This window comes from Ceratotherium simum, chromosome 24 (genome assembly GCF_057802395.1).
Source record: "Ceratotherium simum simum isolate JZ-2026a chromosome 24, ASM5780239v1, whole genome shotgun sequence".
Taxonomy (NCBI): Eukaryota; Metazoa; Chordata; class Mammalia; order Perissodactyla; family Rhinocerotidae; genus Ceratotherium; species Ceratotherium simum.
Window position 1 is genome coordinate 23529055 of NC_141923.1, and position 14635 is coordinate 23543689.

At 36.8% G+C, this 14635-nt stretch overlaps 1 protein-coding gene across 11 annotated transcripts in view; it reads left to right on the forward strand.

Moving 5' to 3' along the window:
- CEP128 (centrosomal protein 128) overlaps nucleotides 1–14635 on the forward strand; it is a 405817-nt gene that overhangs the window by 332425 nt on the left and 58757 nt on the right. For 8 of the 11 annotated variants that reach the window (XM_087448103.1, XM_087448098.1, XM_087448101.1 and 5 more), the window contains one exon: nucleotides 8093–8182. The exons of the other annotated variants lie outside the window; for them this stretch is intronic. In XM_087448103.1, the coding sequence (XP_087304229.1) occupies nucleotides 8093–8182 (90 nt within the window). The remainder of the gene's footprint in view (nucleotides 1–8092; nucleotides 8183–14635) is intronic. 11 annotated transcript variants of the gene reach the window in all.

The following is a 14635-nucleotide window of genomic DNA, read 5'->3' on the forward strand; positions in this document are numbered from 1 at the left end:
TTGCTTTGTGAACCCTAGAATGCAAATCACACCAAACGAGTATCGTGCTTAGTTACGAAAAGCTTCAAAGTGCTCCCTATGACAGTCACTGAAGGGTGTCTGGAAAACGCCGCTTATGTCTCTCCTCTTACGCTAACTTACAGTCATCTCACTTTTCACTTTATTTTAAATGAGATAAAACTAGATGATTATGAACATGATTTTTCTAATTCATTTTCCTCTTTTACTAGGCTATCTTTAGGTCATTTTTTGAGGCAATATCCATGTTTATAAACTGGGGACAATAATAATACTGACTTCATAGGACTATTGGGAGAATTAACTAGGATAAGGAAGGTATAAATGTTGGTGCGTGGCAGGTCCTCCATAAATATTAATTTCACGCACTATTGATTTTCATCTACTATGTGCCAGACATGGTGCTGCATGCTGGGGACAAAGCAGTAAATCTCCCTGGCCTCCCGGAGCCCCTCCCTTCATCCCTCTCTTCCTCTCTCTCTCTCCCTCTCTCCCTCTTTCGTCCTCTCCCTCTCTCTTACCCATCCCCCTCCTCCTTCCATGGGCAACCTTGATTTTAAATTCAGATTTTGGTCAGATTATGCTAAAGGAAGTATTATATCTTTGGATAGCTAGTAAATACAATGAGAAAGTGAAAAAAGTCACAATGTGGTGATAATGAAATTGATTATATGGGCTACAAATGAATATCAATCTCATTATTTTAAGAGGAAAAAGGAAACATTTTAGTTGTAGGATTTCTAATCTAAATGTCACAAATACTTCTGGACACTTTCTTCAGTATCAGTATTTTCATTAGAATGAGCTGAATCCTTCATTTAATTTTTAAAAATTGGGTTTATGTTTTTTAAAAAATGTATTTTTTCTGAGACATTCCAGAAGCTATGACCTTGAATGTTAAGCAGCATTATTAACATACTGTTTTTCAGATGACCTATAATTATATTTGACTTCTCTCCCAGATAGCTTTTAAAAATAGTCTGGAACCTTCCATTTGAAGGATTTGATTTGTTTTGGAAGTGGAGGGCAGGTGTTTGGTTTTGGTTTTGTCACCTACGTAGTACTTAGGCAAGGGCATTTGAAATGAGCGGGGAGGAGAAGATAATCTTTTTCTCAGCCGTTACTTTGTTTCAGCTACTTACGGAGTAGCCTATGGCAGCACAGTATTTTGAAGAAAAAACTAGAACTCGAATTTCTTAGTTCATTTGGAACAAGTCTAATAAATATTAATATAGGGGTATTATAATATGGAAAAGAATTCCAGTGTAGAGTTGGCAGACACATCGTTGGAAATAAACTGGGCAAGAAAAACCACTAAAGACAAAAAACTGACGTGGGCAAATAAATTGCCCTGGCAGAGGCTGACACTAGAGTGCATTAACATCTCAGTGGTACCAGTAGATGGCCGATCATCCTGGTAAACAACCATGTGATAGACTGGGCTAGTGACAGACCAACTGGATAATTTCTGTGGTTTTGCTGTCAGTCATTTCTGCCTGACTGTAGAATGCCTATACCCTGTACTTTCAAACCACAGAGTGGTTTGGGGATTTTAGAGATTATGGGTAGAAATGCAGTGATGGACCAGCTAAGAGTCCTTGAGTTACGTTAGAAGGGAAAGTGAATGTGAGGTGGGATGCTGTGTTCTATCACTGGATCTCCAGAAGAATTGAGGGATTGGTTAAAGCAATTCCTAAATTTCCCCAGAAATTTTAATTTGCTTGGGAGATACTAAAGTACATTTTTAGAAGTCCCAGTTTGAATAAACTGATAAATTGGGATTGACGGTTTCAGGCTTTATTAAACTAGAAGGTAAATTCAGTATCCTGCTTATCTCTAGGTTGACTCATGAGAGTTATAATGGAACTTCTATCATTCTAGAAACCAAAATGTAATGCATACCTCCTTATTCTTTCCAAGATGCATTCCCCAGAACATAGGCAAATCACTATGTACATCTATTTCTTTTTCTGATACGTGATAAAAAAAAAAATAGCTGTTCTAAGCAATGACATAAACAAAACAAAACGTGGGTGATTATGGGGGATGGAGAGTTGGGCAACACTTTGCCACTTTCAGGGCTAGGTGACTTAATGCCTCATTAAAATCTCTATTTTCTCAAAAGGTGAAGAGGCTTACTAAGCCTTAAATTCGGTATGAGGTCTCAACAGAGATAAAACATTAGCAGTCTGCATTAGGGTCAAGTAGGGTCTCAGCCAATTAGATTTGCACACTTCAGTTTACTACATCCAGAAGCCTCCGGAGAGCAGGGAACCAAGATCAGTAAAATAGATTCCACTTGAAATTTTAGTGATCATTAAGTTTTATCACCCTATTTTACCTGAAATTTGCAACTTAATTTTAATTCCAAATTTATGAGAGAATTAAACTGGAAAATAGAATGCACTGAGAGTGAAGTATTCTTGTGTCTGAATGTGTGGAAGTTGATTGACTAGATCATTTTCTTTTGGGGATATAAAGTATAAAAATGTGGCTGGTTCTGTTTATCCAGAGGCATGCAAAGCACAGGTCTTCAGGATTCAGCAGTCTCCTTGAGTTAAGCATCTAAAAAAGCCTCTGAAAAAGACAAATGCCGTTTGGAAACATGTAAAAAATGCAAACATAAAGTGTGGTCTTTGAGCTCAAAAGCCCAAATTTTTACCCTGTGACAGAAAGTTTACTAAAAACCTTGGTAGTGAAAATGAACCAAGTGTGTGTTATAGATTTTGTAAATCGCTCCCACAACAGGGGAAGTTATTTTTTCTCTCTCCATACATCATTCCCTTTGCAGTTGGCTCCGTGAAAATCAACACATCCGTAAAACATCCCTGGTGTCTTTGTCTGAATCTGAGCTCCATGGGCACTGGGGCTGATGTAAAGATGTAGAAAGCAGCTTATATTTTCGTGTGAAAAATGAAAACTATGTGCTTTATGATGTTTCACACTGTTGAGCTTGTCTGGAAGTTTTTGCCATGTCTGCAGAGTCAACTGTCATGTTACAATTTGGGGCAATTTCATTTGAGTTGCAGTTTAAGTGATCATTTCAAGACTATTCTCCATAATAAGTATCTGCTTATTCTTCTCACTTCACGTCTCTAGATAGGCCTTAAACTTCAGACAGATAACCGTGTGTCTTAATCCATTCAGGCTGCTATACTAAAAATACCTTGGACTGGGTAGCTTAAACTAGAAACATTTATTTCTCACAGTTCGAGAGACTGGGAAGTTCAAGACCAAGGTAGATTCAGTATCTGTATTCAGTATTTATGTTGGCAGATTCAGTATCTGGTGAGGGCCCACTTCCTGGTTCATAGACAGCTGTCTTCTCACTCTGTTTTCACATGGCAGAGAGCACTCTGGAGTCTCTTATAAAAGGGCACTAATCCCATTCATGAGGGTTCCACCCTCATGAGCTAATCACCTCCCAAAGGCCTCATCTCCTAATACCATCACATTGGGGGTTAGGATTTCAACCTATGAATTTTGGGAGGGACACAAACATTCAGATCGTAACACATGTTCTCCATTTTGTCTTCCATCTCCCAATAACGTTGACAGTTGTGAAGAGCATATTTCTAGTAATGTTTGTAGTATGCAACAGATTTGGCAACAAATGCTCATCAATAATACATTTCTGGTTGAAACAGTTTCCGTTGACTCATAAATCTCTGAGGTTCTAAGCATTCACAGGACGTCATTGAAAGAAACTATAACTCTTACTTCTAGGACTCTCCCCGATTCCTATCTCTGGCTGATTTTCCAGAAACAATATAGAGGATTTCCCCAATCTGGGGTCTTGAAAACTCACTAATATTATGTTTCAATATATTAACAAGTGCTTATTTAGCACTTGTAAATTCCTGTCAAGATTTTGCCAGATCGGCCTCAAAGGGTGATGGAGCCTTCATCAAAGACAAGAAAAAAGTCACCTTCTGACTTGTTATTGAATGGTGTTAATAGCTACCGAGCAATTCTTTTGTGTCATACACTATGCTAAAACTTCTAAATATATATCATTTATTCCTTACAACAATTCTATAAGGTAAATACTGTTATTCTCATTTTACAGATAAAGAAGCTAAAGCTCATTGCTTGCTCAGCCCATAAGTGACAGGGCTATTAGAATCCGCCTGCCTTCTATACCACTGTGCTTAAATGCCTCACGAGCTTATAGAGATCCGAATTTCTACACTTTGTTTAGGTTCCTGACCTTCTGTCTTTTAATTTCTTCCATATTTTTTCTATAAGAATGACTCGTTAGCAAACATATTAAGCATTTAGTGTGGTAAAATACTACTGACCCCCTACCTCCTCAAAAAAAGACTATAAGAAACTAAATAATTTTTAGAAAGTGCATTAAATAAGTCAGGCAATACTGGGGACTTAATATTTGTGAAACCTCTTACTACCTTTCTATAACTTTAAAACTACTTATAAACCCTTAGGCTATCAACTTACTTATACATGGCAACTGGGATGGTATTGTATATATATTTGGCTATTGGCATGTGAGGAACATTTCAATTCCTGATGTGAGACTGTGAACAATCCAGTAATCTCCAGCACTTCTAGGAAGGAGAAGGGATCATTTTTCTTTTTCCATTCTGCACCTTTTCATTTTGCTTATTCATCACATTTTAAATAAACAGACTGAAGAAAGTTGTTATTAAAGCCCTCCTCCGGCTTCTTCAATTTCAGTTTTAAACCAGGTTCAAAATATTCTGGCAAAAATTAAAGGCAACATTGAAAACTTTGCATAAATTTTAAATTGTGCAAAAAGTGATAAAACTAAAATGAGCTGAAAGAATGACTAATAAACATCTCCTCTTATATCTTTGTCTTTTTATCATAATCAATGATTATTTTGGCTTTAAAAATTTGATTCTGAAGTGCATTCCTTTTCCAGAGTATCTGCATTACACTTACTATTCTAAATTTAATTTGTTAAAAGTTTAATGTTTACTTTTGAAAATGGGAAGACTTATTAGCGTGCTAATAAATAACATTTAATGACTGTTAATAATATTTCTATATTTGCTCATAACATGAAATAGAAAAATATTACCTACAAGAGACTCCATGCCTTTACTACATTCTTCTTGTAATTGAAATCCCTAGTTCTCATTTCACTGCTAGGAAAGAACTAATAAATTTGTCTCAAATGAAACTGGGGTGGGAGGAAGAGGCCATTTATGAACTCAGTGATGCATCTAAGCTCTTGCAGCCCAGATCTAAAAGAATTGGGAGACCAGCACAGTAGATGTGCCATTTAACTGCACAACATCACAGCTAATTAAGTTTAGATCTTTGCGTTCCTTTATCGTTTCTTCTTCTATTTCCCCAGTGGTATTGACTGTGCGTGCTTCAGCTGACCTAATGTCAGGCCCAGATGTCAGAAGGAGATGCAACTTACTTAAGGAAGGCATATGGCAAAAATATAATCCCTTTTATTATATAATAAATAAATATAAAAATGTGTACAAATAATGGTTTTTATTTGAACATTAAATTTTATTGTGATATAGTATGTGTTTTGTTACACTGTCACCTGACATCTGTTAAAAATAAAGTTCTGGAATGCTGTTCTGGCATGTGTAATTTTCTGAAAGACGCTCCAGAACAGTTTTCCAGTGTATCCACTAACCTCTACCACACACACAAAAAATAGCCCTGATGGTAATAAAAAAGTGTTTATTGTCTGTTTGCTCATAAAACTGTACTGTCAGCACATGGTATTTCCATTAGCTCCATTTTGTAGAACTATTAAATATATATATATTTTTTTAATGTGACCTTTAATTTGTTTTTGAGGGTTAGTATCAACCCCTTTGAGTCAGGTGGACCTGGATTACAGTCTAAGCTTCAACATTTAATCACCATGTGGAATTTAATACATTTAATGTCTTTGAGTCTGTTTCTCTGACTTTAAATGAAATTAATAGGTGAAATTAATAATATTTACCTGTTGAGAGTTTTTATGAGCATTAAATGAGAACATATGTGTAAAGCACCCCATACAATTTTTGGCAAATAATAAGCTTTTAATAAATAGTGTTGATTGTTATGATACTGGTAATTTAAAGGAATGTTTTCTTTAACAGCCACAACACACATACCAGTGTCCCTTTTGTTTCTGAACTCAAACAATCCTTTCTTGTCCCAGGACCTTTGCATTTTCTACTCCCTCTCTCTGTAGTGCTTTTCTCTTAGCTCTTTCTATGATGGCTCATTTTCATCTTTTCAGTTTCAGCTCAGATTTCACCCCTTTGTGGGAACTTAAGTTGACAACCTGTCTAAAGTAAACCTCTGCCCTCACTCCCCATCACAGTTCCTGGGTCTCTTCTTTATTTATGTCTTTGTCTTCTTCTTTGGAATGTAAGCTCCGTGAAGGCAGAGAGACCTTATTTTCTTTGTTGATGACTGTGTATCCAAAGTCCAACATAGTGTCTACCTCAATAAGTGTGAGTGAATGGATGAATGGATGAATTAATTAAGTGAATAAATGAGTGGAAAGGAGAAAGGGAGAAAGAAAAGAAGCAAAGAAGGAAAGAAGGAAAGACATTGAAAGGAAAGAAAAAAAGGTGGATAAAAGGAATAAAGGACAAAAGGAAAAAACTTATGTGGCCTAAGGGATGGTTTATATTCTGGATATACGTATTTATGCATACACTACAACTTTTACATTTTGTTTTAAAGTTTAAAAGTTGAGTAAAAACTTTCCGGTTCCTATTCTCTTTTCTTGTCCCTGGTTAGTGTGTTTTACCTTATCCTTGCCTTCCAGAAACTTACAGGGTTTGCTACAGGGTGACCTCTGTGAGGCAGGAAGTAATTCTTGTAGGATACCAAAATCTTAGAACAGAGTCGCCACACTTCCTGGAAAGGGCCAGATTCTAACTATTTTCAATTTTACATGCTCTCTCGCAACAGCTCAACTCTGCCATGATGGAATGAAAGCAGCCATGGACAATATGTAAAGAACTGAGTAGGCCATGTTGCAATCAAACTTTATTTAGGGAAACTGAAATTTGAATTTCATATCATTTTCACTTGTCATGTAATATTATTCTTCCTATAATTTTTTTCAGCCAACTAAAATTATAAAAACCATTCTTAAGTCATGGACCTATAAAAACAGGCAGTGGGCCATATTTGACCCACTGTCCTTTGCTGACCCTTGTCCTGGAATGAACTAGTTTACTGGTTATCTGTGTCAAGAGTGTTTGCCTTTTAAAAGAGGAACTGGAGTGAAGAGAGTCAATAATTTTTTTTTTTTTTTTTTTTAATTTTATTTATTTATCCTCCGCCCCCCAAAGCCCCAGTAGATAGTTGTATGTCATAGCTGGACATCCTTCCAGTTGCTGTATGTGGGACGCGGCCTCAGCATGGCCGGAGAAGCGTGCGTCAGTGCGCGCCCGGGATCCGAACCCGGGCCGCCAGCAGCGGAGCGCGCACGCTTAACCGCTAAGCCACGGGGCCGGCCCAAGAGTCAATAATTTTTGAGTTCTTCCATGAAGAATAAGTTTTTGTTAGTAGAATTTTAAATAATTTTGCAAATGGAAGGAAAGTGTAATTTTGAGTAATCAGACCTCCCTGAGCTTTTAATATCCCACTTCGTTATCCACAGGTAAGGTTGTGAGTGTAAAAGGAGTTTTCATTAACCAGCTAAAACTGCCCAGGTGTGTCTGTTAACAAGCTCCCATCTTATGTATTCCTTCGTTTCATAGACTTTGGAATTTAGGATAAGTTACTTCCAGGAATGCTTTTGAAAGCAAGACAACTGAAGCTACATTGAACTAAATCACGAATCTATATTTATAATCCTGAAGAGTAACTGTTTTAAATTTCAAGTAATGATTTCCCTAAAATCTAAGTTGGATACGGAATTATTTGGGGGAACATTTTAAAAGTACAATATGATATCATTTTCTCTTACTGCAGAAATTAAATTTATTTGAAACTATTGTCGTCCTGTTAGTGTTATTTTTATAACTATTGTTATTTATAGTGCTTTCAATTATGTTAAGACAATAGAGCTTTCCAACTCTTTTTCTTTACTCACATCTCTCTTAAACAGCCAAAGCTACTGTTTAAAATTCCGCCTTGGGAAGATGCTAGTCAGACTGCAATGAAAAATCAGAATGAAGCTCAATTTGAAGAAAAAGCAGTTAAGTATTTCATAGGTAGGAATATTTAGGATATTTGAAACTGAATAGTCAAAATATATCTGGTTTATTTTAGGGTATAGAGAATAAGTCAGCCCTCAGGTATGCTTCCCAGAAGTGCAACTAAAATCTGAGTTGTTGGGTTTTTCCCTCAGTTTTCTTAGACACTAAGAATAGTGCACCATCGGTTATCAGAGTACAGGTAATGTAAGGTTAGTTTTAAATCCTTTAACCACGTTTCCCTTCCTACCTGTGCTTATATATTAGGAAATGGAGATTAATAATAGTTTTATTCTTATTCATATTGAATTAGGAAGCAAGAAAAATCTAACTCATGTCAGCCAAATATATTATTTTAAAATCATCTGCTTATGTCTTGATTATCCTTATCAGCTGCCTCTCTCTTTAGTATAGAAAGATGAGAGGTAACTGTACACAGAAGCCCACAGAAGGAATATGGGAATGAGGATAAGAGAGAGAGAGTGAATCTCTAATATAATGTTCCTTGTGCTTTAATTCCTGAAAAGAATTAAGTAAATGACTGTGCATGTAAATTAGGATGGGGATTATTGGAATTGCTCAAAGGTAAGCAATTTAATTCCCAAGGAGGACTGTTTGCCTGTACCATTTAATGACTCAGCTGTGTGATGTGCATGACAGTCAACCATCAAGTGCTGTGATTCAGATGTTCAGGAGGAAGGAACTTGGGTCAAAGGGTTCTATGGTTATGTGGGTTCCCTTGTGAACATTCTTCACCTGGAAGCCCAGGGTATGTGTTTCCTTGAGGGAAACAAAGGAGGTGTCAGCCTCAGGGAGTCTCATTAGATCACCTGTGTTTGGTGGCAGTCAGATAGACACCCTGAAAAAAAGGCATACCCTATTGTTTCCACAAGTTCTGCATGACACAAACCTACTCATAAATTATGCCATAATCACCACTGCAGTACGATTTGCATAAGAGTTCAGAGCGTATTCAGCTGATATATGACTAACCTCACAACTGGAGACATGTACTTTATTTCTTAAAATGTAAATCCTTGAAAAAAAAATATGGTGTGTTGGTTTGTGGGTTGTTGGCTTTCTCCCCCTACTATTCAACTCCTGTTCCTGCATCTCTTTTGGGGGACAGTCAATCTTTGAAATTACATTGGTTGTCATTTGCATTGGCCCTAACCACCATCATAGCCTTTTTATTATCTGCAAATAATTTTTAGTTGTTCCCCAGTCCAGATGTCATTCACTGAACCTCATTACCTGTTACCAGCAATTTCACTGTGGAATTGAGCAATTCCCAGAGAAAGATAATTCTGTGTCTTTTGCCCTTCGTTTGGTTTATGGTCTTATCCTGTAGGCACACACCTATGAACCACATTACAGTGTGCATTAAAGAAGAATCTTAAAGTGATTCTTCAGGATAAAGAAAAAAAAAAAAAGAAACCTCATTGCTTTGCTTTGTGATCTGAAATTTAAAGGTAAATCTGAGATTTTTTTTGGTATTAGTTTCATACTGTTGACAGGAAATGTTTACAGGGATTTTAAGCAAAACCCTTACCTAGCCTCTCAGGCTGTATTTTCCAGCTGGAAATATGTTGAAACAAACCAACAGAGGCCCATTTCCATATTTTTATCTTTATCTGCCTCCTCTACCCTACTTGTATTCCCCACCCCACAAACCCATGCATGCATCTCACTTCAGTATAAATGCAGCCTCAGCCTTTCCTGAGCAGTGAACTTAACTGGAGTACAATGGTCAGTAATGGCATCATAACAAAACCACAAACCAAAACACCAACTTGAGAATGTAGCAGGAGAAAGCTACAGAAGGACAGCTGGCGGCCTCAGGTTGCTGTTATGACAGTAGTCGTGGATGAGAGAACAGATCAGAAATGTGGAGCACACACTTTGATTCTGTTCTTAAACCTTGTGATAGTGTCTGCTTCTACCAGGGATTAGCCACACCCCGAGTGAAAGCAGATAGAAGGAATGTAACTGGGTACTCCCTCTCGGCTGGGAAATGATACATCCCTTTAAACTGGCTTTTCTTCATAAGTCAAAACGTTGAGGGGTTTTTATTGACAAATTTTTAGACAAAATCTTGCTGGCTTGCTGTGGTTTTCTTTTCACATTTCTGTTTTGTTATTTGGACCCAGAGGTAGGTTATGTGGAAAAGGCACATAAGCAGCTAGCGAAATGAGTTAACAGAGATTGACTGCAGGGATCTAATGATGACAAAATCCAACAGTGGGTGATTGGGAAACCACTGCAGGCTGCCCTAATGCCACTCATGATCAAGTTTTTCTTAAGTACAGAGTAACTTTGTCTGACTTTTAATAGATAACATGCAATTTTATATATGGATCATTGATTCATTTGGTATATTCAAAGCCAACTTATGCTATATTTTAAAGGTTTTTTTGGTGTTGCAACATTGAGGTTTTTTGCGATTTTTGTCTTTATTTTGTTTTAATTTATTTTAAATCACTATATGAAATGCTGATCTTTTTTTGTGAAGGTTAATAAAGGCCTTTTCCTTTTCTTTAATTTTAATATCTTGAAGCTTGGAAAAGAATACATTTGAAATTATTTCTAGCTCTTTTAATTATTAAAAAACGATCAGCAATTTGTTAACTAATGGATTGCCATGTGGAAATGCATAAAGGAAAAAAGGTACATATTTGCATTTCATTTATATCCTTCATATAGGAAGTAGCAGGGAAAGTGTGAGTGTTGATTAAACAGAGTTAACATTGACGGGAAAAATGCCCTGCAGTGGTCTCTGGGTAAAGCTGAGTGAATTTTTCCTCCAGAAGAGAGGCTTTGTGCTTTTAGAACAGTGAGGAGAGGGAGACCTCATTGTGGGTTTTTCTTTTTGAAAATTATGGGTCCATCATGGCCCTTCAGTCGCAGAGAAGTTTCCAGAATCATTGTATACTCTTTTTTTTTTTTTTTTTTTTTTTAAAGATTTTATTTATTTTATTTTTTCCCCCCAAAGCCCCAGTAGATAGTTGTATGTCATAGCTGCACATCCTTCTAGTTGCTGTACGTGGGACTCGGCCTCAGGATGGACGGAGAAGTGGTGCCTCGATGCGCACCCGGGATCCGAGAAGTGGTGCCTCGATGCGCACCCGGGATCCGAACCCGGGCCACCAGCATTGCAGCGCGCGCACTTAACCACCAAGCCACAGGGCCGGCCCCATTGTATACTCTTAAAGCCTCTTAGACTTGGAACGCATAGCGGCTCGTTATATTTTTATGTCAGTATTATGCTTTTTCTTATGCTAATGGATATATGTAAAGCATTCTTGGAAAATGCTACATTATTGTGATAAAATAGGTCACTAGGACCTATTTGACTACACTTACCAGAAGCAGAAGAACTCTGATTATTTAGACCTACAAGGCTCTAATTCATCTCTTAGATAGGATAGATGATTCAATGTGGCTAATTGATTGGCTCAGCTGAATCAAATAAACTGTTAATGATCAGGGATTCAGATACCCATTTAGCATTCATTTCCTAATTTAGCCTACAAATATTTGCCCATCTCCAGTGTTGCTAATGAATTTGCCTTGGCTCATTCATAAATTCCAGCGTACATCCCATTGTGACCAAGAGGCAAATGAATGTATAAGCTCAAAGCAGGTTACTAACCTCGTCATAAAAAGTTAAAATATGTCTTTTTTATAGTACATATGCTATAGGCCTCCCCCAAAATATAACTCTATGTGATCTGTCAAGCCCAGAATAAATTAAAACATGTTGTCTGGCAGCATTATTTTTTACTTAGAAATTGTGTATAATGTTCACGTTGGTAAGAACAGCTAGCACTCTCCATTGTAACTCAAGAACTATACAGTGACCACATGCATAAACTTTAAGAGTAAACATTAAAATAATTGTTGCCATTTTAAGTGTTTCTTAGATTTCCCCCTGCTTAGATAGAATAGAGTGGAGAAGGGACTATCCAATCACCAAAAACCAATAACAACAAAACAAGTTTTTTCTCTCAAAAATTTTTTTTCTTCAAAACATTTGAAGGCAATTTCTCCTTTGAGTTTTGTTTAACCTCCCACTCCCAATTGTTTCTTTCCTTGTTGTACGTGTTATTTATCCAGAAAAATTTCATACCGGAGAACTAAAGCGAGTTGGTTTAATAAAATAATTTATTTGTATAATAGTCTTACATCTTATTTCAGGTGTTTTTATTTGGAGTGAAAGGACCTGGAGGCTCATGGGTAGGCTTTAGAGAGTCTGCAGTTCCCCTAAAAGTATATGCAAAATTTTGTGTGCATTGTTTATAATGTACATTTTCCTGGGGAGAAGATCAAGTTTCATCAGACTCTAAGTCCATGACTACAAAAATAAGAACCACTGATTTATTAAAACCACCTGAAATAGCATGATTATGGTGAGAGTGTCTTCATCACTTCTGTAGGCTGTCTTCCCTCTACACTCCTCCCACCTTCTAACAACCCCTTTCAATGTCCTAACAGTACTTTTCTTATCAGGATCCAAGCTTGCGAGTGTGTGTATGTGGTGGGAGAGGGGGAGAGTGTTGAACTGCACGTTGAACTTGAAGATAAAATCTCTTAAGTGAAAACTGGAGATTAAACAACAAAACACTACAACTGCAGTTTTACTGAGTGGGAAAGGGTAAAGAGTACAGAATTTATTTTGGTGTAATTATATGTTCATTCTAGGACATATACTGGCATTTTTTTCATGCTGTATCGATGCTACAATATTGACTTAAGCTACCTCTTTTTTAATAGTAAGAACATGAAAAGAAGTATGCAAATATTTTGAGAATAAGGATTTGCAGTAGTCTAATGCTTTTATATATAGAATTATAACTAATCTTGTCTGCCAAAAAAGAAGTCAACTACAACCATTTAAACTTTCAAGATACTTTTCTTAAATTTTAAAAGCCAGTTAATAAGTTCGTAAAGACTATGAGTAGTTTCATTTTATTTATAGCCTACAATTAAAACCCAAAACTCTACAATTTAGAGAGAACTCACTAATTGGCAGCAGTGGCTGATATCCTATTGATTGGTAAATTAAATAATTTAAATTCAGGTTAATGAACTGAATTTTCTATTTCCCTAATTTTCTCACTTTCTTAACATATATATTTTTCGTTGAAAGCTGTCTCAGTACCGTTTTGGAATGAAGTAGGTTATAGACAGACATAAGTAAATTGCATTGAAATAGATTATTTGTTGATCTTTATATTTTAGCAAAATGTAGTTTTTTTGACCATTTGTGTTCATAGTCTTATAAACCAGGAACATGTCTTAGCTCAGGCTGCTACAACAAATTACCATAGACTGGGTGGCTTAAACAAACATTTATTTCTCACTGTTCTGGCGGCTGAGAATTCCAAGAGCAAGGTGCTGGCAGATTCAATTCTTGGTGAGGGCCCTCTTCCTGGCTTGTGGATGGCCATCTTCTCATTATGCCCTGCATGGCAGACAGAAAGAGAAGCAGCTATTCTTGTGTCTCTTCTTATAAGGGCACTAATTCCATCATAAGGGTCTATCCTCATGACCTAATAACCCCCAAAGGACACATCCCCAAAAGCCATCACATTGGGGATTAGGGTTTCAACACATGAATTTTGTGAGGGCACAAACATGCACTCCATGACAGTGCATATTTCTTTTAAAATCCTGTAACAAGTATTTAAGTAAAATGAGGACACTAATACGTAAATTATATCACTTTATCTTTGCCAAACACTGAGATATGAATTAAGACAGACAGAAGTTAATTCAATTCTACTTTTTTGACATCATATGCATCACTGATTTCAAACCAGCTGTTTGTGTGCTTTTAAAACATGCTAATCCTAAATAACATGAGCCCATAAATACGTAGTATGGGGAAAACTTAAGGCCCAAATAGTAAATGTAAATATTTTGAGCCTTCCAAGATGGTTCATATAAATGAGATACTGCTCAAAGGCTGTTTCTGTCTCTATAAGGCATCTAATGAGGTTTTGTTCAGTCTGCAAAGGGTGATAAAGCATTGCTGAATGGTTTTGTCCCAGATGCACTGTGAATAAGATGCCTGGTAACAAGAGATCAAAGCCCCATTGAGGCATTATATGCATTGATTATGAAGTGCTCAAATGTGACAGTACACAAGTCACCAACAAAATAGGAGTTATTTTATGAAAATTATGGGGGTGAGGGTGAGATTCTCTCAAGTATGACAACGGAATGCAATTAAACAGATTATATTGCTAAAAACAGTCTGCTTTGGGCTGATTTTGCGTAATATATTCATTTAACTCATGCCCATATAGCCCAATATTTAAAGGGTAGAAATGTTCAACTCAGTTTCCCAGTGTGAGGATTGGAGATTGGGTTACAGAAGTCTTCAAAGGCAAGGCCTCTGTGTGTTAGGTGAGGCTGGGCGAGTGGAAGTCAGGGCCGAGTTCTTTTTGCTC